The sequence below is a fragment of the Leptopilina boulardi genome, unplaced genomic scaffold, assembly GCF_019393585.1.
Source record: "Leptopilina boulardi isolate dan_hultmark-lab unplaced genomic scaffold, ZJU_Lbou_2.1 LbouV2_285, whole genome shotgun sequence".
Lineage (NCBI taxonomy): Eukaryota > Metazoa > Arthropoda > Insecta > Hymenoptera > Figitidae > Leptopilina > Leptopilina boulardi.
The window spans coordinates 693,274-716,509 of NW_026137846.1; the positions used below are offsets into that span (position 1 = coordinate 693,274).

Sequence of the window (23,236 nt, forward strand, 5' to 3'; positions counted from 1 at the left end):
TTACTTTCCTCCTCGGTCTCCCCTACCTAAAATATGCTGAAAATGTCTATGGAACGGCCTTCTTGTACCCTCAATATATCAGAAAAAATGTACTAAAAAGTTCAAAAATCTTTGATAATCAAAATGAATATTACATTGAAATTATGTATACTTCATAGCCTAACGCGCGCGTAAATTAAATAGTATTAAGTCTTAAACGCTGAACGTCCTACAACACCGAAGTGCTCTTGAAGACCCAAATAGACAAAAAAAAGTATATCGCGATTACTGGTCATATACATCCTTATGAGCTAATTCACCGAAAAAGGATTTTGTTCCGAGAATGTACTAAACCCATTTGGTACTTTTCAGATAAATTGGTATTCGAACACAATTTTATTTTTTTTACCGAGCAGTATTTTTACTAAAAGTAAATGATCAAATTAAATTTATGTTTTAGTAATAATTATTTATTTGTTTGTAGAGCTGTAGAAGTTAAAGGAAAATTGAAAACAGAAATTAAAGTAAACGGTGATTAACTCATTACTTTTCAATATTAACTATGACAATATCATCCAGCATATTCTTCTCGTCTATTACTATTTAATCAGCGTTTATTATAATTTCTGTTTTCAATTTCCCATTAACTTCTATAGTTCTACAAACAAATAAATAATTATTACTAAAAGATAAATTTAATTTGATCATTTACTTTTAGAAAAATACTGATAGGTAAAAAAAATTATAATCAAACTTCATGCTTAAAATTTTTGGTGGAAGTTATTTCTGAGTAGCAGTGATTTTATCATAAAAAATACAAAAACTCAATTTTCTTAAACATGCGTCTAACGATTTTTTTCTTTTTGGTCTTAAATTACTCAAGAGATATATAATAAATTAGAAATCCACAAAAAAATTTGAAGTGCTTCGACCAAGAAGCTTTTGAAGAATTAATCGTCAAATACTTAACTATCAAAGGAAAAAAAAAGAGATTTTTAAAATGTTTCAAATTAATTTTTATAAATAATAGGGGAGACTGGGGCTAAATGTTAAACTTTCAAAACCATTAAAATTATGTATCTTTCAAAGGGAAATAGTTCTTCTTGGGACGAGAAATGATCGTCTTTAGTTATGTGCCATTCAGTTCATTTTCGACGTGTATATAACGTGAAGTGTGTTGTGATCATAACGTTAATTTTTAAGACGACGTAAGTTTCAACTTTTGTGTCCTTTTTTTGGATATAATCGTATTAAATTAAGTATTTTAGCTAATTTGGGATAGCTGAAAATAAATCTGAAAATATTTTCTAAATTTTTTTGACAAATTTTGTGTAGCTGTTGTCCAAGCCAAAAACACACCGTGAGGCTAAATGATAAAAAATTGGTGGGGCTAAAAGTTAAATGTCATTTTTTCATTTTATTTACATTTCTGATATGTTTCGGTTGCCTTTCGAGGTGAATGTTTAGTAACCTCTCAAAAAGTAGTTTTAGTAAGCTAGAAATACGATTGAACATTTAGCTCTAGAAGCTAGGGCTAAATGTTAAGAAAAATTATAATATTGAAAAAAGGACATGAAATATATTTTTCGTGGAAATATCACAAACTTTATTATAAAAAGTTGTTGAGGACAAACTACCCTACAATTTTGGGCGAACTAAATTCCCGGCTATTTCCTGGAATTTCCCGGTTCCCCTTTCGAGTTTTCGAATTCATTCAAGTACTCGGAATTTTCGAGTACTCGAATTCACTCGAGTGCTTGAAAAATTCGAGTACTCAATACCTCAAGTCAAGTTCGGGCTCGACTCGAAATTCGAGCTTTTTTCACACCTCTACAAAGTGAACAATTAATCGACCTGACATTTATATACTTTATGTACGTTTTTCAAGTTACCTAATATGTTCACTTGGCTTCAAATAACACAAGTTGATTTAAAATAAAAGAATTTTTTTCCAAAAATTCCCGGTTTGACGAAAAATTCCCGGATATCACGTTAACCCTCGGAGCACATACTGGGTCACACAGACCCTGTCATTAATTTCAATGAAGTGTAATTTGAAAAGTCGGCAATACAACACGAACCTAAGGCCATATAGTGGTAACTAACTAATAAGGAATAATAAGTAACATGATAATCCAAAGAAAATAATAAAATACTAGTAAATATGTTAATAAAAAAGTATAGTTTTAAAAAGTTGTGTCGAAAATCACATTTTTATCGTCTTAAAAGTTACCTTCGTTAAACTACAAAATAAATACCTTTTTTAAAAAATAAAATAAGGTGGTATTTTTTCCCTTATTCTAACACACTTCGAGAATATAAATCCCAATTTTTAGCTTAAAATATTAAAAATTACAAAAGTTAAATTTTTTTTTTAAATTCAATTTTTTCTTTTTAATTAGTTAACTTCCCGAATTTTTTTTCAATATGCAAATAATTTAATAATATTTCTAAACTGCATATTCTTATTTTACAAGGTTCAATGAATAAAAAAATATTTTTTTTGTGTTGATCAGTCCAATAGTTCAAAAATGGGGGAGTTTTGTAAAGTAAACAGGGTCACAGCGACCCAGACTGTGCTATACTTGTTCAAAAAAGAGGTGTGTGCTCCGAGGGTTAATATCAAAACATTTATGCGAATGATCGAAAAATGTTTGGAAACAAGATATCAAAAACATATAAATGAATTAAATGAACTGAATACTCAAGGTCTCCTTATAGATGTTGATGGACGGGAAATTAAAGTTTACATTCAATTAGTTCTAGTTGTAGGTGACAATCTAGATTTGAATAAAATGTTGGGTTTTGTGGAAAATTTCAATTCTGGAAGGCCTTATCGAATATGTCGTGCAACTTGGTACCCGTTTACCAAAATTTTACTAAGCGCAGGGGTTCGTAAGAGTGATTACAAAGCTTCGTTGGTAAAATTAACTTATAATTTTTAATTTTCGATCACTAGAAAAATTAGTTATTTGAACTAAAATGATAAATGTGGGTAAATGATACCCACAAAAATAAGTATAATTAACTTGTTCAAAATAAGTAGCAATAAACATTATACCTAGTTATGGTTTAGATATTTCAGTATTTATTCCTAATAAATTATTTACATCAGTCGAAATAACAATTTAATAACTTATTTTTTTAAAATTTAAAATATGAAATTAAGAAAGAACTTCACTTTTATGTAAAAAAAACATGTAAAAACAGTTTACAATGTACCAAAAAAAAGTAAGGTTAAGTAAGGTTAAATTTTCAAAAATTTGAGTTTTTATGAATTCTGATAAGAGTTCTGGCAACTTCATTAAGAGTTCTACAACTTATCCTTATGAAATTTTACTCTAAATTCAAAATAAAAAAAGTGCTGAATTTAAAATTTTTTTTAATTTTGAGTTCTTATGAGTTCTGATTAGAGTTCTAGCATCTTTATCCAGAGTTCTACAATTTATCCTTATGAAATTTTACTCTAAATGAAAATTAAAAAAAAGTGCTGAACTTTAAACTTTTCAAAAAAATTTTTTTCCAAAAATTTTTATTTTCATGAGTTTTGATTAGATGTCTGACAACTTTATTAAATATTTTACTACTTATTTTGACTTTTTATTCTAAATGAAAAATTTAAAAATTATTCTATTTTAAATGATTTGGTATTTTAAATCATTTGGGCATTTACTATTTTTAGAATCTGCATTTAACAAATATGGGATATTGCCGCCCACTTTCAAAAAATTAAATTTCTTTTAGAATTCTGGCTTTTTTTAGCATAGTTTTAGATTTCACATTTTTTAGAAATAGTTCCGTGGATTAATTGTTAACTAATTGATTTTTCATAATGTGGGCTAACTTCATCAGCCCTCTACTTTCAAAAAAAGGACTAACAGAGTTTTAGATTTCTCCTTTTATAAAAAATATTTCTGTACATGTACTACCCGTGTGGAAAAGTGATGTGGGCCCCCAGCAGGGGCCCTTGTGGATCGCCCTCATGCCATGAGTGGCGCATATGGGTGATCCATAGGGGCCCCTCATGGAAACGACATGCTCATCGATGAGGGCGTCCCTAAGCGCGCCCTCATGGCCCTCAAGTTTGCCTTAATGTAAATAATTAGATAAGCTTAAATTATGAATAAATAACATATTTATTTACTAATTCTTTCATTTTTAAATTAACTTCTTACTCACATTGAATTTATTAATTAACTGTCGGATATAATTAAATGTAATAATAAACAAATTAATTAAAAAATTAAAAAATATGTTATGATCGGATATTTTCATTTTTCAACTAATTCATTCATAGAAATAATGATTAAACGCAAACCTGAGAAATAAATAAATCTAACGCATGGGGGGGAATCGAACCTACGACCTACGGATTATGAGCCCACCGCTTTACCAACTACGCTACGCACGCTACGTGAAAACGAATGCTAACTTCTTGATGACATTTAACCCGTTGCCTGTCGCTGACGCATATATGCGTAAAACTAAAACTGGCCAAAAGTGCTCTTTACGCATATATGCGCAACTTAAAAAAAGTGATGAAAAACATCTGAAATATTTCTGAAACTGGTTACTCGGGGGTTTTTGGGGTCGCTGATTCCGAATCTGAGGTCGGTTTTTCAAAATTCAAAATGGCGGATCTAATATGGCGGACGACAATTTGAAAATATGATACGATTCGCTTAAAAATGGTTACTCAGGGGTTTTCGGAGTCGCTGATTACGAATGAGACATCAGTGAATTTTAAAAAACTAACATCGAATTAGTAATCAGCGACCCCGAAAACCCCCGAATACCCATTTTTAAGAGAATTACATTATATTTTCAAATTGTCGTCCGCCATATTGGATCCGCCATTTTTAATTTTAAAAAACTAACATGGGATTCGTAATCAGTGACCCCAAAAACCCCCGAGTACCCATTTTCAAGAGAATTGCATTATATTTTCAAATTGTCGTCCGCCATATTGGATCCGCCATTTTAAATTTTAAAAAACCGACCTTAGGTTCGTAATCAGCGACCCTGAAAACCTTAAAATACCAAGTTTCATAAAAATTCATTAAAATTTTTTTAAACACACTTTTGGCCCAAATAGTGGAAATCTCGTCGACAGTCAAGGGGTCAAATTGCAAAATACCTAACTCAGCAAAGTGCTTAACATCATTTAGTTACAGTTAAGATATTAAATTATACTAGCTAAAAGAAACGCGCGTAAACGCGCGTGGTATCTATACTTTTTTATAAAAAATTAAACAATTATTTTTATTTGACGGACAGTTATTGGAATTTTGATCTCACAAAAATAATAATATTATTTTTGTAATCGATACTGTATTACTATTTCAACATTATAGTGTTATAATAATATAATACCTATCATTGCACAGTCAATATGACCTTTAAATTTTAAAGATAAAGATTATATGCTACGATCATCGAATTGTCAGCAATACATTTAAATGACCCATCTCAGGATCCATGCAGGGTGAATTCCTATTTTGTTTACCATAAGGCCCATGAACTTATAATCGCTTTACAATGTTAAAAAGTTCTGGATTCTTTATTTGGTCTGTGATTTCAGCATATATCATTTTATTTAAAGTTTCTGAATCGCAAATTTGTGTACGTAAACATATAGTTAAACGCACATGGTTCCTCTGCAGGAAAATGCATACGAATTTGAAATTAGTTCATGTGTGAGATCTTGTACAAGATCTGGTGCAAGATCTTGTACAAGAAAGATACTTGTAGAAAAAAATGTACATGATCTTGTAATATTTCATGTATAAGTACTTGACATGAACACGTCCATGTTCTTGCACATGTTAATTTTATTTTTCTTTACTAAAAATTAAAAACTTCAAAGGCTGCGGAATAGTTTACTTTAAGCTTTACAGCTGCGCAATAGTTTTTAGCATGCATGAGTTACGAATCTTAGTGGTTAAAAATTATCAAAATCTCAAATTTTATTTTAAAAAATTTTTACATTTATACATGTGCAAAAACATGAACGTGTTCATGTACAAGTACTTATACATGACATTGTGCAAGATCATGTATATTTTCTTGTACAAGTATCTTTCTGGTACAAGATCTTACACCAGATCTTGTACAAGATCTCACACATGAGCTTTTTCCAAATTCGTATGCATTTTCATGTACAGGAACTGGTCAGAACTTGTACAAGTTCAGTTGCTGATCCTGTACAGGAAATTGTACATGATCTTATACAGGGATTTTCAGTAGGGTAAGGTTAACAGTCCATCCAGGATCACCATAAGGAAACATTGTAGGATATGTCATGGGATCAAAATTTTCCTTAACAATAAGACTAGATATTATTTTCTTATTATTTTCTGTTGTGCATACTGAATTTACATCAACATGTAAATCCCTCTTCAAATTTTGTAGATGATTTCTTTATCTTTCATGACAAATTTTTTTCTTTGGGTATTTTCTTTTCATTCTCAGTTTCAGTAGACAGAACTCTGTTGTAATTTTTACTGGGAAAAGTCTTTAATAAATATGAAAGGTTTAGTTCATCATTTTAAAGTTCTTTAGCTCGATTTATGAAAAGACAATTCCAATGATTATCTACAAATCGAAATCCTAATATTAGACATTCTAACTGCAGGAAAATGATTTAATTGTTTTCAAAAAATGATATCAAATGCTTGCTCATTATATTATTATCAGTTTCTTAAATTAATCTTTTAATTTACACTGTTAACCAATACAGATGTTGCAAATGCTATTTCATATACTTCACACTTAACTGTACCAATCGGCTGTTGATCAACACCTATAAAAAATTCTGTTGGTTTAAAAGGGAAAAATCTAATTAAATATTCTATTTGATGAATATTCAAACACCCTGCATTAAGGCTATCAAAAATATGAAGTCTTACTCCATCGTAATAAACACAAATCCAATGACCAGTATTGTTATTACCGCTAAAAACTATTTGAATATGTTTATATCTTTCTTTAATTAAATCAAGCATTTGTAAATACAAAGTACCTTGCATAATGAAAAAAGAATTTGAATCATTTTTTAATAATTCTTGAAATTTATACATATGCATATCATTTAACATTTCATTTACATTTTCAATATTTTTAAAATCTTTATTACTTAAAATAAAATACTCTTATATGTTCGACATGGTATCCTTCTTGAACTTTTAAACTGCCGATAAAGCCAATTTTCAAAACTATTCGTTTATTTTAGTTTCTTGCTTTAAAAAAATTTACTTACATGTGTTTCACCTATAAAATATTTCATTAACTATAATTCAGCTAACTAATGCAACAATGATAGTCTTTTATGAACGTGAATTAGCGTTGTTTAATCTTTTTCCACATTACATCATTTTCGATAATGATTATTATTTAACATATTTTCCTCTGCACTTTTTATTAATATTCAAATCAATATTCAACTCACAAACTATTATTTAACCCATAAAACAACTTCAAACCTTAAAACAATATTCAACCCTCTTTCTTTCTATTTAAATACTTTTCCAAAAGCCAGCATCCACTATTATCAAACAGTCAATTTTTTTTCAATATCGAAATATGTTCAATACCAATGTTATCCAATATCATATTTTATTATCCTCAAAATCTAAATATCTTTAATACTAATCTTATCCAATACCAAAAAAATTTTCCAAAAACCAACTTCCACTAAGTTCAAATAATCAATATTTTTTTCCAACATCAAAATATATTCGATACTAATGTTATCCAATATAATTTTTTATCCTTAAAATCCAAATATCTTTAATGCTAAAATTATCCAATACTAAAAAATTTTTCCATAAACCAGCTTCCACTATTATCAAACAATCAATATTTTTGTTGCATTATCAAAATATATTCAATACCAATGTTATCCAATATCTTTCTTTATTCTCAAAATCGTAATATCTTTAATGCCAATGTTATCCAATACCAAAAAACTAAATGGATTGAAGTATTTTTTATATGAAACATTTAAGACTACCAAAAGAAACAAATATCTTCTATACCAATATTATGCAATATCCATATTTTATGCATAAAAAAATTATTCAATAATCAATGTTTTATCCTCAAAATACATATATAATTATTAATACTATACAAAAATAGGAATTTATTTTTTGGGCCCAATACAAAAATTAAAAAGACAAATATAATATAAGAAGATTCAACACATGCAGTAAGTTATTGATTGACAAATTGCAGAAAAATATAAACTATATAATAATCAAGTTAAGTTACCTAAGACTATTAGAAGCTTTTTTTAGAGACACTACTACAATGTGGTTGCAACGGTAGACGGTTGCTCTATGTTTATCTTACATCAGCAGTAGCCGTTTCACACCATTGAGGAGAAGTGTTACACCCCCATTCTTCCAACCCGGGCCTATGTTAAGTTCTCGCGTGAGGCAGATATTACGGTAGGCCTCAGTGGCGTCCTCGGGGATAGGTGTTAGTAAGTTAAGTATGGATACACCACTTCTACTCACGAGAATTAAACGGTTATCATCTATATCACATATACAATAATAAAAAAATTTTCCCTCAACCAAAGGCTGTTTGGACGAATCGAGCGATCACGGATTGGGTCCTGTAAAGGGAAGTAGTATACCTTCACTCTATCGGCCTGTCCCGGGCTCAGACCTCGAGTAAGTCAATTACGGCGGTGGGCCTGTGTGGCGTTCTCGGGCTTGATGACAATATTATTTTATGACGCTTAATGAGTTTTTCAAAAAAATTATAAAATTTTTAAATATAAACATTGTTTAATTTATTTTGACATATTCGTTTTCCTCAGAAGGTCACGATTACGAGCATATATTGCTCCAATACCCTACCGAAAGAGTGGTACTGGAATGGTACTGAATTGGACTTGGCTTGAGTTCCACTTCAGTACCACTACCTGATAACCCATAAGAAGACATTTTTAAAGTACTTTAACAATAGTTTTAAAGGTATATAAGATCAACAAACCGTCTCTCATGATATACGTGTAAAACAGCAAAAAAAACATAATAGTTTGTAGAAAATTTCTGTTAAGTTTGGAAATTATATTGCAATCCCTCCTTGAACAATAGATCCCTAGGTCCTTTGTTGGAGGATTAAAATTTTACCCCGAGTTTTATTGCTTAAAAAATTTGTAATTTAAATAACTCAACTTTAAAAAATATATATTCATATTCGTTAATATTTCCAGATTATGAATATCTAAAATTTATCATAAAATAATTACATTTAAAAAAGTTATAATTTATCTCGTATACCTTAAGTTTGATAAAAAAATGGACATCATTTTTGAATTTAGCTGACAAAGGAAATATCATATGCATAATAATGTATGAAAATAATATAAATCCATGAAAAACAAATACAATATTGAAATAAATATAAAGTTTTAGTTTAAACATATTGAAAAAGCTAGTCGCTTTTCACTTTTATGAGGGTATTAACGGTAACTCGACCCTTTTCGCAGGTAAATTTCCCAGTTCCATTTCAGTACCAAAATGCACCAAATTAGTACTGAGTTGGTACTGAGATCTCAGTTCCAATTTCCCAGTACCAATCCAGTACCACCCTTCCGGTAGGGTAATAATAAATGTTAATATTCAAAAGTTTTATAATTTTAGTTCAATTCAATAAACCTACATGATGTGTTGTAAATGGACCAAAAATTTTCTTCTTGCTTTTTATTCTCCAGTACATATAACCACATGGTGATTGTTCGAACCGGGCTGGTAAAGTGGGGGACCCAACTTCACCTTTCAGGACAGTCATAAAAGTCATCGACCATCTTACGAACCCTCAACCGAAAGCTGATTGGACAAAACAAATTTCAGGTAGAAACCTTCGAGAACCCTAATTATCAAAGTAAAGATATATATGTATATATAATCTAATAATAATGAGAAAATTCAAGTACTAAGAAAATGTGAATGAATGAAGGAATGAATACAAAGATTATTATTCTATAATTTTCCAATCAAATGCAATTTATAAAATATAATTAATTATATCTGTAACGGTAGAGTATCGTAGTATAGTGGCGCGGCGGAAAGAGAGAAAGTAGACAACGTAAGTAGTAGTGTCACTCTCTTCCCCCACCACTCGCTGTCACCTAGCTGCTAGTGATATACCTTTCGTCTCGCACCTTTTCCTCAGTCTTCTTGCAACTCGTCTAGAGGTGCTTCTCTGACGATTGAAGCGACTCACTCCTGGCTACCTGATGCTCAGTAGAGGTGCGTCTCTCTGAACACCAGAGCCTTCCTCACTTCATAGAAGGAGCTGTACTTGTTCCTATAGGCGCTCCAGCGGAACAGTAACACCCTTCGCCTTCCTTTCTCCTGATGAACCGGACTTCCTATGGGCGCTTCCGTGGAAGACTGGTGAACCAGGTTACCCACTCACATCCACCATGACCGTCCTTGTCGACAAAAATTCTCTCTTGACAAAAAAGATGCACTAGGTCGATTCCCCATCTCGAGGCGCTTTTCGGGTGGAGGAGACACCTATTGAATATTACTTTGCACTAGCTTCGCGTCGGGCATGAATATTGGAACCGAATCCAATATCTAGCTTCTTCCTGATTACGAATAATAATCGACCTCGCGTGTACGACCCTAGTATATAAAGACTCGTGAATGACTACACCTCTCCTCTACATCATAGTAAGAAGTAGTTCCGAAATTAATCAAAACATAGATGGCCCTTCACGCCATCTACCGAGATTTAAAGTAACTAGTCAAAATAGGTACCCGGACTCCATCCGGCGAGCAAATCCTTTGGCAATAAAAGGCAGATCATTACATAGGCTTTAGGATTATTATCATGAATCATCCCAGTTGAATTTTCAAAAAAGTGGAAATATATTTTTATTGAAAACTCCTTTTTTCGTTGTTTTGAATCATTGTAAACATTAATTTTTTATATGTTGACATATGTAAGTGCATTTTTTCCAAAAAAATGTAAATATATTTTTGTAATTAGATGTTAGTTTTACTTTCGACTTGTGGCTGAGTATGACTTGATGACTTGAAATGAAACTTATAAAATTTACACCTATACCTATGGTAAATATATTTTTATTAAAAACGTGTTTTTCGTTGTTCTGAATCATTGTAAACATTAGTTTTTTGATGATAAAAAAATATTTGACTTTTGGACTTAGAAAATTTTGCTAAACGATCATGTGGGTGATCCATGCGGGGCCCCTATGTTGGCCCTCATGGATTCGCCATATGGATCAGCCCTCATGCGCCCCCGCCAGGGGGCCCCGAAATCTTGGGGGCAAGATCGTGGCTTTTTCCACACGGGTATCGAAAATTTATTTTATTTTAAAAAATATTTAAATTACTTGTTCCATAAGTTCTGATGGGTGTTCTGTTTATCCCCCAGTAAGTTCTACAAAAAAACACACCTACATTTTTTTTAAACTTAAAATTAAAAAAACTACATGAGTTTGAAATTTAAAAAAAAATTCAAATGATTCAAAATTGAGATCCAAGACTTTTGATTAGAGTTCTGTTTGCCCCTCATTGATTTCTATAAAAAACAGTAATAAAATTTTTTTCTACTTAAATTTCTTATTAAAGAAACTACAGGACTTTCAATAGATATGAATCTTTGGAAATTATTTCATAAGAATAATTTGTAGAACTCTTGATGAAGATGCCAAAACTCTTACCAGAACTCATGAGAACTCAAAATTTGTTGAAAATTTTAAAGTTCAGTACTATTTTATTTTGAAGTTGAAGTAAAATTTCATAACAATAATTTGTAGAACTCTTGATGATGACGCCAGAACTCTTATTAGAACTCATGAAAACACAAATTTTTGGAAGAAAATTTTTTTTTTAATTTTAAAGTTGAGCACTTTTTTTTATTTTAACTTTAGAGTAAAATTTCATAAGGATAAGTTGTAGAACTATTGATGAAGATTGTTGAACTCTAATCAGAACTCATGAGAACTCAAAATTTTTTGAAAATTTTAAAGTTCAGCACTTCTTTTTAATTTGAATGTAGAGTAAAATTTCATAAGGATAAATTGTAGAACTCTGGATAAAGATGCCAGAACTCTAATCAGAACATTGCTCATTATACAATGATTAACATTCTGCAAGATTTCATTTATACCCAAAAATTATTTTCGTTGTAGTTTTTAAATGAGAGTTTAACATGTTTTCCTTATAGTATTCTTGAAAGCTCGAATAAAATACCACTGATTAAAGAAAAACATATTTTAACGAAAAAAAAACTTAAAATGTCAGCATCGGAAATACTTTGTTTCACAAGGTATTTTTCCTTGTTTGTTGGAGAAAAAATTAAGGGAAACAACGTTACTTGGTATTTATATATTTTATTGAGAAAAATTATAGCTATTGTAACTTCACCTGGAATAAAGGTAGGTTATGTGCATCAGTTAGACATTTTAACAACAGTTTCTTTCATTATATAAAACGTTGTATGGTCCGCTGAAGTTTAAATTTGACAACTTGATTCATCTTATAAAAATGTTGCTAACAAAATAAATATCATAAAAACAATTTGAACAAAAAGTCAATTACGTTTAGCATACTTGAAAGTATCTAATTTTCAAAAATGTATAAATGAACCATTTTATCAAAGCTACGAAAAAATTGATGAACGAAGCCGAAAAATGTAATTTAATTTTTAAAACTTTAATTATACATATTACAAAATACAGTTATTAAGAAATTTAGTTTTTTTTAAAGATTCAGTTATTGGAAAAATAATAAATTTGGAGGGTAGTTATTTCGTAAAATAGGGTAGTACCGACAGAAGTGGGCCACACTTTGGATTTTAGGCTATAGAATATTTAAAAAATTATAATTTGGAAAATTTTTTGCGTTTATTTGTAGAGAAAGGAATTACTTAACGTTTTGCAAGCATAAAATTAAAAATTTTAACATATTGTTTTACATCATTATGTAAAAAAAGAGAAATTCGCGATTTCACGATTTTGTGGACAGAATTGGGCCACCCAAGTTTTTCATCTAAAATAAGTAAAAGTATCAAGAATTATGATTGTTATGTTAAATGATTAATTTTTCCAATAAATGGCCGTTGAAAACTTTATCGGCTTATACCGTCAGTATCACAAGCAGCGCGTTCCGAAATTTTCTTGATTTTTAGTTGTTTTACAGCACCAAGCAATTTATTGAAGTTCATGGACTCATAGCCACTCCGTTTATCTTTTTTAGTTGCATAATCACTAAAACATTGAAATTAATTTTTTTAAAAATACTTCCTTAGTTTATACAAAAACCTAAATGTCGAAACAGTACGTCAATGCAGTGGCCCACTTCTGTCCACAAGCATAATTTTACGCGAAATAACGTGGCGAGAATACCACGCGACAATATGATAAAATCTTTTTACACTTTAAAAGTGTACTTTTCACTTACACTTTCTTTCTACACTTTACCAAGTCTATTAGTATAAAAAAGGCCAATTATCCGATTAAATTCTGGAATAACTTATGCAAATAACGATATCTGTTTCAAGGAAAAAAAAGAAAAAAGTATGTATTTTTTATCACGAATTATTGGAGAACACAAATGTGCGTTTGCACACTTGAATGTCTACTGAAAACTCAGATCCTGTCAATAATTATAATAAAAAATTAGGTTGTCAAATATGTCAATTGTGAAAACAAAAATAGCTAGTGACCCACTTCTGTCGATGCTACTCTAAATTATTTTGAAAATTTAATTATTATTTTTATTTATCAATTTTGAAAATGTTATTAGTTATGATTATAAGATTGATCAATAACGGCTATTATTTTTCAAATTATAGGCTCATGGGACCATTCATTAATTACGTAAGGACGATTTTGGCTAATTTTGATCCCCCCTACCCCCATGTAAGAATACATAAGATTTTTCGAACCCCCCCTCCTCCTTCTTACGTAAGTTTTTAACAATATTAATGTAATTAAAAAATTAATTACAAACAATACAAATGGAAAATACTTGGTAAAATCTTACGTAAGAATAGCTTCAACCCCCCATCCCCCGACGTAAGACCATGTAGAAATTTTATAAACCCCCCCTCCCCCTAAGAACCCTTACGTAATTAATGAATGGCCCCCATCTAGTTTTCTGAATGAAAACTATTTAATTTTTGACACAAAAAATTTCCTTTTATTAACATGTGATGACAGGCAATACTGACGCGACACCTGTTCGGTTAAATTAACATTATATGGCAATGTGGATTCTACTGCAGACCCAAGTTAAAACTACTTAGGTCTCGGGTAGCGCTAACTTTGCTATAGCTCATGTATATTTACTTGAGAGTCTCCAGCAAGCGCAACTTGATTCTTCTCTCCGTGTATATATTTTAAATAACTTTTAATTGCAAAATATAAAAGAGAAAAAATGTTTGTTTTTAATTAAAGTATAAAAATATGAGGTTGAAAAAAATTTTTTATGAAAAAATTGAAATTCAAAATTTTTGAAAAAGCTATCATTTTTTCATTTTTGGTTGGAAATGGCTGACTGACAAACTTAGTCTTCATTTTAACAATAACTTTATGTATACCAAAGTGCAAGTTAATTTGTTGAATTTTACAAGTTATTGTGTCTACAACCTTTGTCTGTGCATAGACACACAGACTTAGGGCACCTCAAAACATGAAGATTTCATGCATTTAGCAAAAGTCAATTTTCGACCAATCACAATACCTTCTCATATGATGAGAATATAAAAATGAGTAAAAACCATGTTCGCAATTGAATTTTACGATGAAAATGTATCTACTTATTCTTTTAGCACTTCTCTGAACAATATTCCGTTGAGAAAAAATGTATTTAATGTATATGTTAATTGATTATTATTGACTAATTAGGTATTTAATTAATATTAATCAATCATTATATTAATTAAATTAAGATTATTAATTTTGATTTATTATTGAGAAAAATATTTAAAATTGTTAAAAAAATTGTTTACAATTAATACGATTATCCGGTAAAATTTCTTGTAACTTTGTAATTTTTTACCTTTTGACCTTCTGAACAAAAAGTGTTAATGGCAAAATTAAAAAAAATGGACAGATTTTTTGTTAATTAAGGTGCATGTTAAAAAAAACAATATTAAAACGTTAAAAATGATTAAACTCTGTCCATTTTTTGAATTTTGACATTAACAATTTTTGTTCAGGTCAAAAGGTACAAAATTACAAGAAATTTCAGAGGACCCCAGTATTTCCCATGTATGCGGTGCGGGGTTCTTTTTATTTTTGATAAGTCTCAATATCTGAAATTAAAAAAAATTTTCAATGTTTTATAAAAACGAGAAAATTTAAGGTTACAAAATACAGTGGAACCTCTATTATTCGAACTCTGTATTATCCGAACCGAAAAACATTTTATCCGAACTTCTATTATCCGACCTATTTTTTGGTCTCCCGAATTTTAAATTTTATTTTCTCTATTTATTTTATCATTCATTCATTTCTGAGACGAATGCGTGATTTGGCATCTAAAAAACGAATAGATGCTATCTTTCAAAGCAAAATAACCAAATTTATGCCAAAAAAATCTTAAAAATTTCCGAATTTTCTGAGTTTTCAATATAGTGCGATTCCAAGTGAGATTTTGACTTTTTCGGAGTAGGTTAACCGATTGCAATGAAACTTTGGAATTTTGTTATATATAGTAAGACTAATCTTTAACGTAAATTTCAGCCTAAAATATTTGTTAGTTTACGAGATTTGCAATAATAACAAAAAATTTAAAACTGCTATATCTTCCGTTCTAATAAACGGATTGAGGTCTACTTTTTTTTTAAATGTCAAGGAAAATGAGAGGAATAAATCTCTTTCAGAACATTTTTTTATAATTTTACAACTAAAAAAATTATTAAATAATAATTGAATAACTTTCGCGCGACTATCTAAAATTCAATCACTTAAACGATAAAATGATCTTACCTGTGTTTTCTTTAATGTTCCAAAGGATTTTTATTGTAAATGTAAGTTTAACTTAAGAGCATTTGAACCTTCGTGACGTCACAAATCATGGCGCATGACACGCAAACTTCTCAGGTATGTGAAAAGCACAATTTTGAATATTTTTTAAAAAAACCTTTTGGAAAATATTCAGAATAACACAGACTCTGTCTGTTATGTGCGGAAAATTCAAAATTTTGCGTTTAAAACGTTTTTTAAACAATGCCTACATATAAGCAATTCATGTATTTTTCCTTACTTGTGACAACCAACTTAAACATTGTTTAAAAAACGTTTTATACGCAAAATTTTGAATTTTTCGCACATAACAGACATAGTCTATGTTTCTCTGAACATTTTCCAAAAGGTTTTTTTAAAAAATATTCAAAATTGTGTTTTTCACATACCTGAGAAGTTTGCGTGTCATGCGCCATGATTTGTGACCTTAACATTGTTTAAAAAACGTTTTAAACGCAAAATTTTGAATTTTCCGCACATAACAGACAGAGTCTATGTTATTCTGAACATTTTCCAAAAGGTTTTTTTAAAAAATATTCAAAATTGTGCTTTTCACATACCTGAGAAGTTTGCGTGTCATGCGCCATGATTTGTGACGTCACGAAGGTTCAAATGCTCTTAAGAAATTTTATTAATTTATTAGTATAAACAATTGAGATTTCCGCTAGTTGACGTGCAGACGACATTGCGCACGCAGCATTCTCACATAGCCAATTTAGTCCACGAATCACGTCAGTTGGTTACAGTTTCATTGCAATCGGTTAACCTACTCCGAAAAAGTCAAAATCTCACTTGGAATCGCACTATATTATTAATTAATATATATTTACATATATGTATATACTTATGTATATTTAAAAACATATGTATTAAGTTAAATATATAGTTCAACTGTACATTTTTTTACTTTAATTATAAAAAAAAATTAAAATCTCTATTATCCGAATTTTCGATTATCCGAACCCGGCCTTGCCTAGATTAGTTCGGATAATCGAGGTTCCACTGTAATGTCCTGAACCTTCTACTTAAATATTTAATTAATTTTTTAAAAAAATTCACAAGATAATATGATTAATGAACTTTGAAAATGTTCAAGTTAAATAAAGATAATTTCTAAACTAGATTACTTAAAACTATGACTGCAACTGACCGACAAAAATCAGTGGACTGACCCATTAGTAAAACCTCAAGTATAATATTCAAATAAATGAGATGTTAACGTGAGGATTTTTAAAATACTATTCTAAATAGTTTTCAAGATTTACCAAAAATAAAATTATCAGGCTAGAGGTCCCAATTTCTTTTCAATATTTAATTAAATAATTAAAATACATTTGTAAATAAATTTAAACTGACTAAAAGTGCGTTTAAAAATTAAACAAATCATGGATACCCAATAAGGGATTATCAACCTTATGAAAGAATGTAGCATTTCTAGTGAATTTTCTAAATCGATATAAAGAAAGCTATACGTATTAAAGTAGGATTAAAACCAATCAAGACAATTTAAATTCCTCCTGGAATTTTTCGAGCAATTCTCATTCAAAAATTCCAAGAACGATAAATATTTTTTCGTTTAATTGCGTTACAGTAAAACATCTTGAAATGTAGAATTTTAAGTTACAAGTTAGGGTTCGAAAGACTAATTTTTTATTGTTTTATGTGAAAAAAAATACTTAAAATAAGGGGAATGATTGTTTTTTAATTTGCTTAACCAACAATTTCAGTAAGAAATATAAATACCTCGTTTGTTTTTTGTGCCATGTTTCCTGGCAGTTTGAATTTCAAGGTCAATCTTTCCTTCGAGAAAATCTTGTTTTTTAATTAGCATTTCTTCTGTTTCTCGTAACTTTTGTATTGCTTCAGCGGTTGTTGGAGCTGCAGATTCTTTCTTTCCACCAAATATTTTAAAGAAACTCATTTTTAATGTTCACTTGGTTTCTTACTTGTCAAGAAAATTGGAAATATCCTAAATATAAAGAAAACTGTTGACTACATTTCATTTACTATAAATTACCAGTAATCTAAATTTCTATTATACTTTATATAAATTTATATCTTATAAAGTGAGCTCAGCAAATGACGTAAGATATTTTCATGTAAACGAATCTCATGATGGCATGACAAGCGCGACTCAAGTTCTTTTTACAATTAATCGCCTGAGGTGTTTTCACTGACAGTAAAGGCCTAAGCACAACTGAGTCGGGTACGCAAGTCGGAAACGGGATACGTTAGGGAACGGTACGGAAGCTTCTATGCGCCACCACAAAACCAAGTTTATGCTCGATTCATTTTAGCCTCGAAAACTAAAGGTGCTTTTATACCTCAAATTTCGATCAGATGAACATTACTTTTGGACCGTGAAAATGCGTGAAAAGTCATTTTCACGGCGGGTATTTTTGAATTGTTTTAAACAAAAAATGTTTTTTTTTAAGAAATATAAAATTAAATAATTGTTTTAATATGTAAGAATACTTTAAAATAGTGATAGAAAGATGATTTGATTGAAAAATTTAGCAAATTTTGCTTTAAAACGTTTCTGCTACAAGAAAGTGTAAAATGACGATGTTTTTGAAATGGTTTGTACAGTGTACATGTGTACATGTTTCTTTCAGTTATTCGAAACAATTAGTTGAATTTAAATTTATTTGATAAACATTTCAACTTACCGATTTATTTTCAGCACTCATTATTTATTACAAGTTAAAAAGAACCGACATAACATAAACAAAACTCTTACGGAGCATTTACACCTTTGGTAAAAAAATTTTTTATTTTTGAATTTTCCGAAATACACAAACCTGATTGGTTGTTCACAATCTGATTGATAATGGACAACCAATCAGATCTTTGCATTTCCGAAAATCAAAATAAAAAATTTTTTTTACCAAAGGTGTAAATGCTCCATGAGAGACACTCACAAGGAAGAAGCACTGTACAAACCATTTCACAAACATCGTCATTTTACACATTCTTGTAGTAGAAAACGTTTTAAAGCAAAATTTGCTAAATTTTTTAATCAAATCATCTCTCTATCACTATTTTAAAGTGTTCTTACATATTAAAACAATTATTTAATATTATATTTCTTAAAAAAACATTTTTTGTATAAAACAATTCAAAAATACCCGCCGTGAAAATGACTTTTCACGCATTTTCACGGTCCAGAAATAATGTTCATCCGATCGAAATTTGAGGTATAAAAGCACCTTAATGTTCATCCGATCGAAAGTTGAGGTATAAAAGCACCTTAAGAAAAAGCATGGAAGCATTCGCTCGAAATAAGAAATCGAAATAAGATATCGAAATAAGGAATTGAAATAAGGATAAACATTGAGAAAGTAAAATACATAAATAAAAAAGGCGACTTTCGTTTTTCGTTAACACTTAATTACACTTTATTAAAAACGTAAATATAAATATTACTATTTCACTAATAATGAGAATTATTAAAATCTGACTGAAAGAAGTTTCTGTGATTCTAATGACGTAAAGAAACATAACCTACTAAATTGAAATCACTCGGGAACGTAAGAATGTGTAAGAGAAGGATAGCAAATATCTTTATTCTTCTCTCACCCATTCTTACGTTTCCGTTCACGATTGCGTTCCCGTCAAGAAGACTAGAACCAGGAGGGGAAACTCCGTTGTAAAGATGCGGCGTGAAAAACAAGCCACTAGAAGGCGTGGCTTATCGTTCGTGCTTTGCTATTCAGACGAATTTCAGTGTTCTGCGCATACTTTCTTGACACTGATATTTGAAATGTAGCAGACGCTGTTTTTAAGTTTCTGTTTATGCGGTTATGGCAAATGGTTTACCCATAAATTTTTTGATGCGATTATATTTAATTAATTATATTTAACTAGCAAAAATAAACGCGCGCAAGCGCGCCAAATTGAGTGTTTAATTGTTTGTTATAAAGAAATTAAAGATTAATATTATCAATAATAATTTAATTTATTAGAATATTATTACATATTAAATGATAATAATGAAAATTATATGTTTACAAGCCTCGGATTATACGACTTTTTCTGACTTTTTTCAAAAATAAGACTTTTATCGACTTCTTTTAATAAAATGTGACATTTTTTTTACATATGAAAAAAAATGTAAATAAAATACATTTTTCTAGTATAAAATGTAGATCTTCATCATATCTTTTTCAATTAAATTATTTAACAAATTTTAAACTAAAATGATTCTTCACTACATTAATTATTTTTAATAATTTTAATGAAATACATCACAAATTCAATTATATCAAAATTATTGTTTATACAATTGTTTATAATTTTTTAAAAAAAATATCACAATAAAATTTAATTATTTTTCAAAAATTTCAACTCAAAATAAACTAAAATTCAATTATTACCCAAAATTTTAATTCAAAATCAATTAAAAATCCAATAATTATCCAAAATTTTCAATTTAAAATTTAATTATTTACCAAGTTTTCAATTTAAAATGAAATAAAATTCAATTATTTTCTAAAATTTCTATTCAAAATTAATTAACCAAATTTTCAATCAAAAATGAACTTAAATTAAATTATTATCCAAAATTTCAATTAAAATTTAATTATTTACCAAGTTTTCAATTTAAAATGAAATAAAGTTCAATTATTTTCTAAAATTTCTATTCTAAATTAATTATCCAAATTTTCAATCAAAAATGAACTTCAATTAAATTATTATCAAAAATCTCAATTTTAAATCTTTGAAAATTCAATTAAATTTAAAAAATGTTTTCCAAAAATTGTTTGATAAATTATTTTCAGTTCTGGAAAATTTAATAATTGTTTGAAAATTAACAATATCTTTGAAATTTAATTATTTCTAAAAATTTCAATTTTAACCCTTCGAAAAGGATTATTATTAAAAAAAAAAAAATTTTATTTAAAAATCTGTAAAATATTTTTGTTAAAATATAAAACAAATCCACTTTTTTTTGGAATATAAATCGACTAAAACGACTTTTTTGTGTCTTTAAGTTGATTCGAGGCCTGTGTTTTTATAATTAATATTTAATAGGTATTCGTTGGCCCCTGGTACCTTAAAAATTAATTTTTAAAAATAAATGTTTTTCAAATTACTATCTTATACGAAATTTCCTGGCGCATCTTTTTTCTCATCATACATTTTTTGTACAATTTTTGAATCAATATACAACTTTAAAAAGAATTTCGTTGGTAAACGTTGTGTACTTCAGCTTTGTGAATTGAATTTTCGAATTTGGAATTTTAAAGAAACTTATTCCGAAATTTGGAAACACAATTATACAACTTTGGCAAAAATAAGAAAAAGAATTGTCAAAATTTGACACGTCATAAGATTACTATTACTACGCGTGTTGCTACGAAATTTCCCCTTCAAAACCTACAAGGTTAGTATGCGCAGAATTCGTAAATTCGTTCTATTAGCAGTGCACGAACTTAAACGACACGCCCACCGTGTGTAGTGTTTTAAAATTCTCGGTAAAATTGAAACCTGAGAAGGTAAGAAAGAAAATTGCGGTAAATTACCGAAAAAAAGAGAATTTATGAGAATATATGAGAATATTCATTTAAGTGATTGATAATTGCCTTTTTTAAATTTAAATATGTATTTTTATAGTATGTAAGTTATAAATAAACGACCGACATGTTATTAAATGAATAATTTGAACATTGAATATAATAGACTGTAAGGGTGCAGTCCCATAGAGCAGATTAGCAGAATAGATTTCAGCCAATCAAAAGTTAATCTCTCGCGGCAAATTTTTGCATTTCCGTTAGAGACTGTTTTTTTATTGGTCAACGTCTAATCTGCTAATCTGCTCCATGGGACTGCACCCTAATTTTCTCTGTGTTCTTACTGACAAGATGACAGTCGGGTATATATGCCTGCACTTTTATCATTGTCTAACACGTGCGTCGTCATGGCAACATGTGTGTTAGACAAGGATAAAAGTGCAGGCATATAAATGTACCTGATTCAATATAATAATGTAATATTATATCAATATTAATATATTAATATATATATATATTATATATTGTAACAAAGATATTTTTCATTATAATAATAATTGTACAGTCAGGAACATATGTCTGTACTTTTATCCTCGTCATACACGTTGTCATGACAACGCACGTGTCAGACAAGGATAAAAGTACAAGTAAAAATTCTCATAAATTCTCAGAGAAAAAACGATCCGGTAATTTACCGGTAAATTACCGTAATCTTCTTTCTCTTCTTGACGTAATTTACTGTCTTTAGAACACTAACCGTGTGCACGTTTACCATGCCACTACTCACTGCGGTAAAGCGTGGAAGTTTCACCTCCTGGTTCTAGTCTTCTTGGTTCCCGTTCAAGAATCTATTCTGCTTAGGCCTTAACACAGTTAACAGTAAACTTTTGGAACGTATTGTACTACGCCTGCGCAGTTTAGCAAGAGAAGGAGAGGGTTACAAGAATCAGACCTCTCTCTCTCGGTTCCAACCAGCCACAATTTTAAAAAGTGACGTCACGCTATGTCACAAGTTGGTCTGCCTTATCTACCGAGGTGTGACCGTACTACGGAAGCTTCTACGCGCCACCACATTCAGACCTCTCGGCTGCCTGCCTGCTGCAGTTGCCATGGTAACATAATGGAAGTGAGTGAAACAGACGAAAAATTTAATAGCACATTCGGTTATGTTGCTCTGAGAGCGCCCTTACTCTGAGCAAGAGCAATTGGCAACTTTGCTTTGCTTCAGAACGAAGCAATGTGTGACGTCATTAGCAGTGATCTGCCAATGATCTGCTCCATGGCAGAAAGGCAAATGACGTCATAAAATAAATTCTTTTTCAGAGCACTCTGCTTGCGAGCGACTGGAGTACTCCAAAGCAGATTTTTCAATTTAGCGCGAAGTAAAATTTTTTTAAAAATTTTATTTTTTGAAAAAATTATTAGGAACTAAATAAAAAAGCGCATATAAAAAATTGTCAATGAAAAATAATAATAATTATTATTATGAAAGACGTAATAATTTTGATTTTTCGAGAATTTCGAGTTTTATTAAAAAAATTATTGACTATTTAATAATAATAATTAAATTTTTTTATTAATTTTATTGATTTAATTTAATTTATTTAAAATTAATACACAATAATAATGAATTAATTATTTACTAATATTAGTAATTAATAAAAAATTAATAACCTATTTACTTTTAGCTTATTCCAAAATGTTTCCTTTTTGACAGTAAAAT

The 23,236-nt window shown here is 29.4% G+C and overlaps 1 protein-coding gene across 1 annotated transcript in view; it reads right to left on the minus strand.

Moving 5' to 3' along the window:
- The window catches only part of LOC127282173 (charged multivesicular body protein 4b), a 91,845-nt gene extending 73,656 nt beyond the window's left edge, over window positions 1–18,189 (minus strand). Inside the window, exons 1-2 of the mRNA XM_051306288.1 lie at window positions 18,042–18,189; window positions 17,744–17,969 (exon numbers count right to left, since the gene is read on the minus strand). Coding sequence (XP_051162245.1) covers window positions 17,744–17,921 — 178 coding nt within the window. The 5' untranslated portion in view covers window positions 17,922–17,969; window positions 18,042–18,189. The remainder of the gene's footprint in view (window positions 1–17,743; window positions 17,970–18,041) is intronic.
- Between the last annotated feature and the right edge of the window lie 5,047 nt (window positions 18,190–23,236).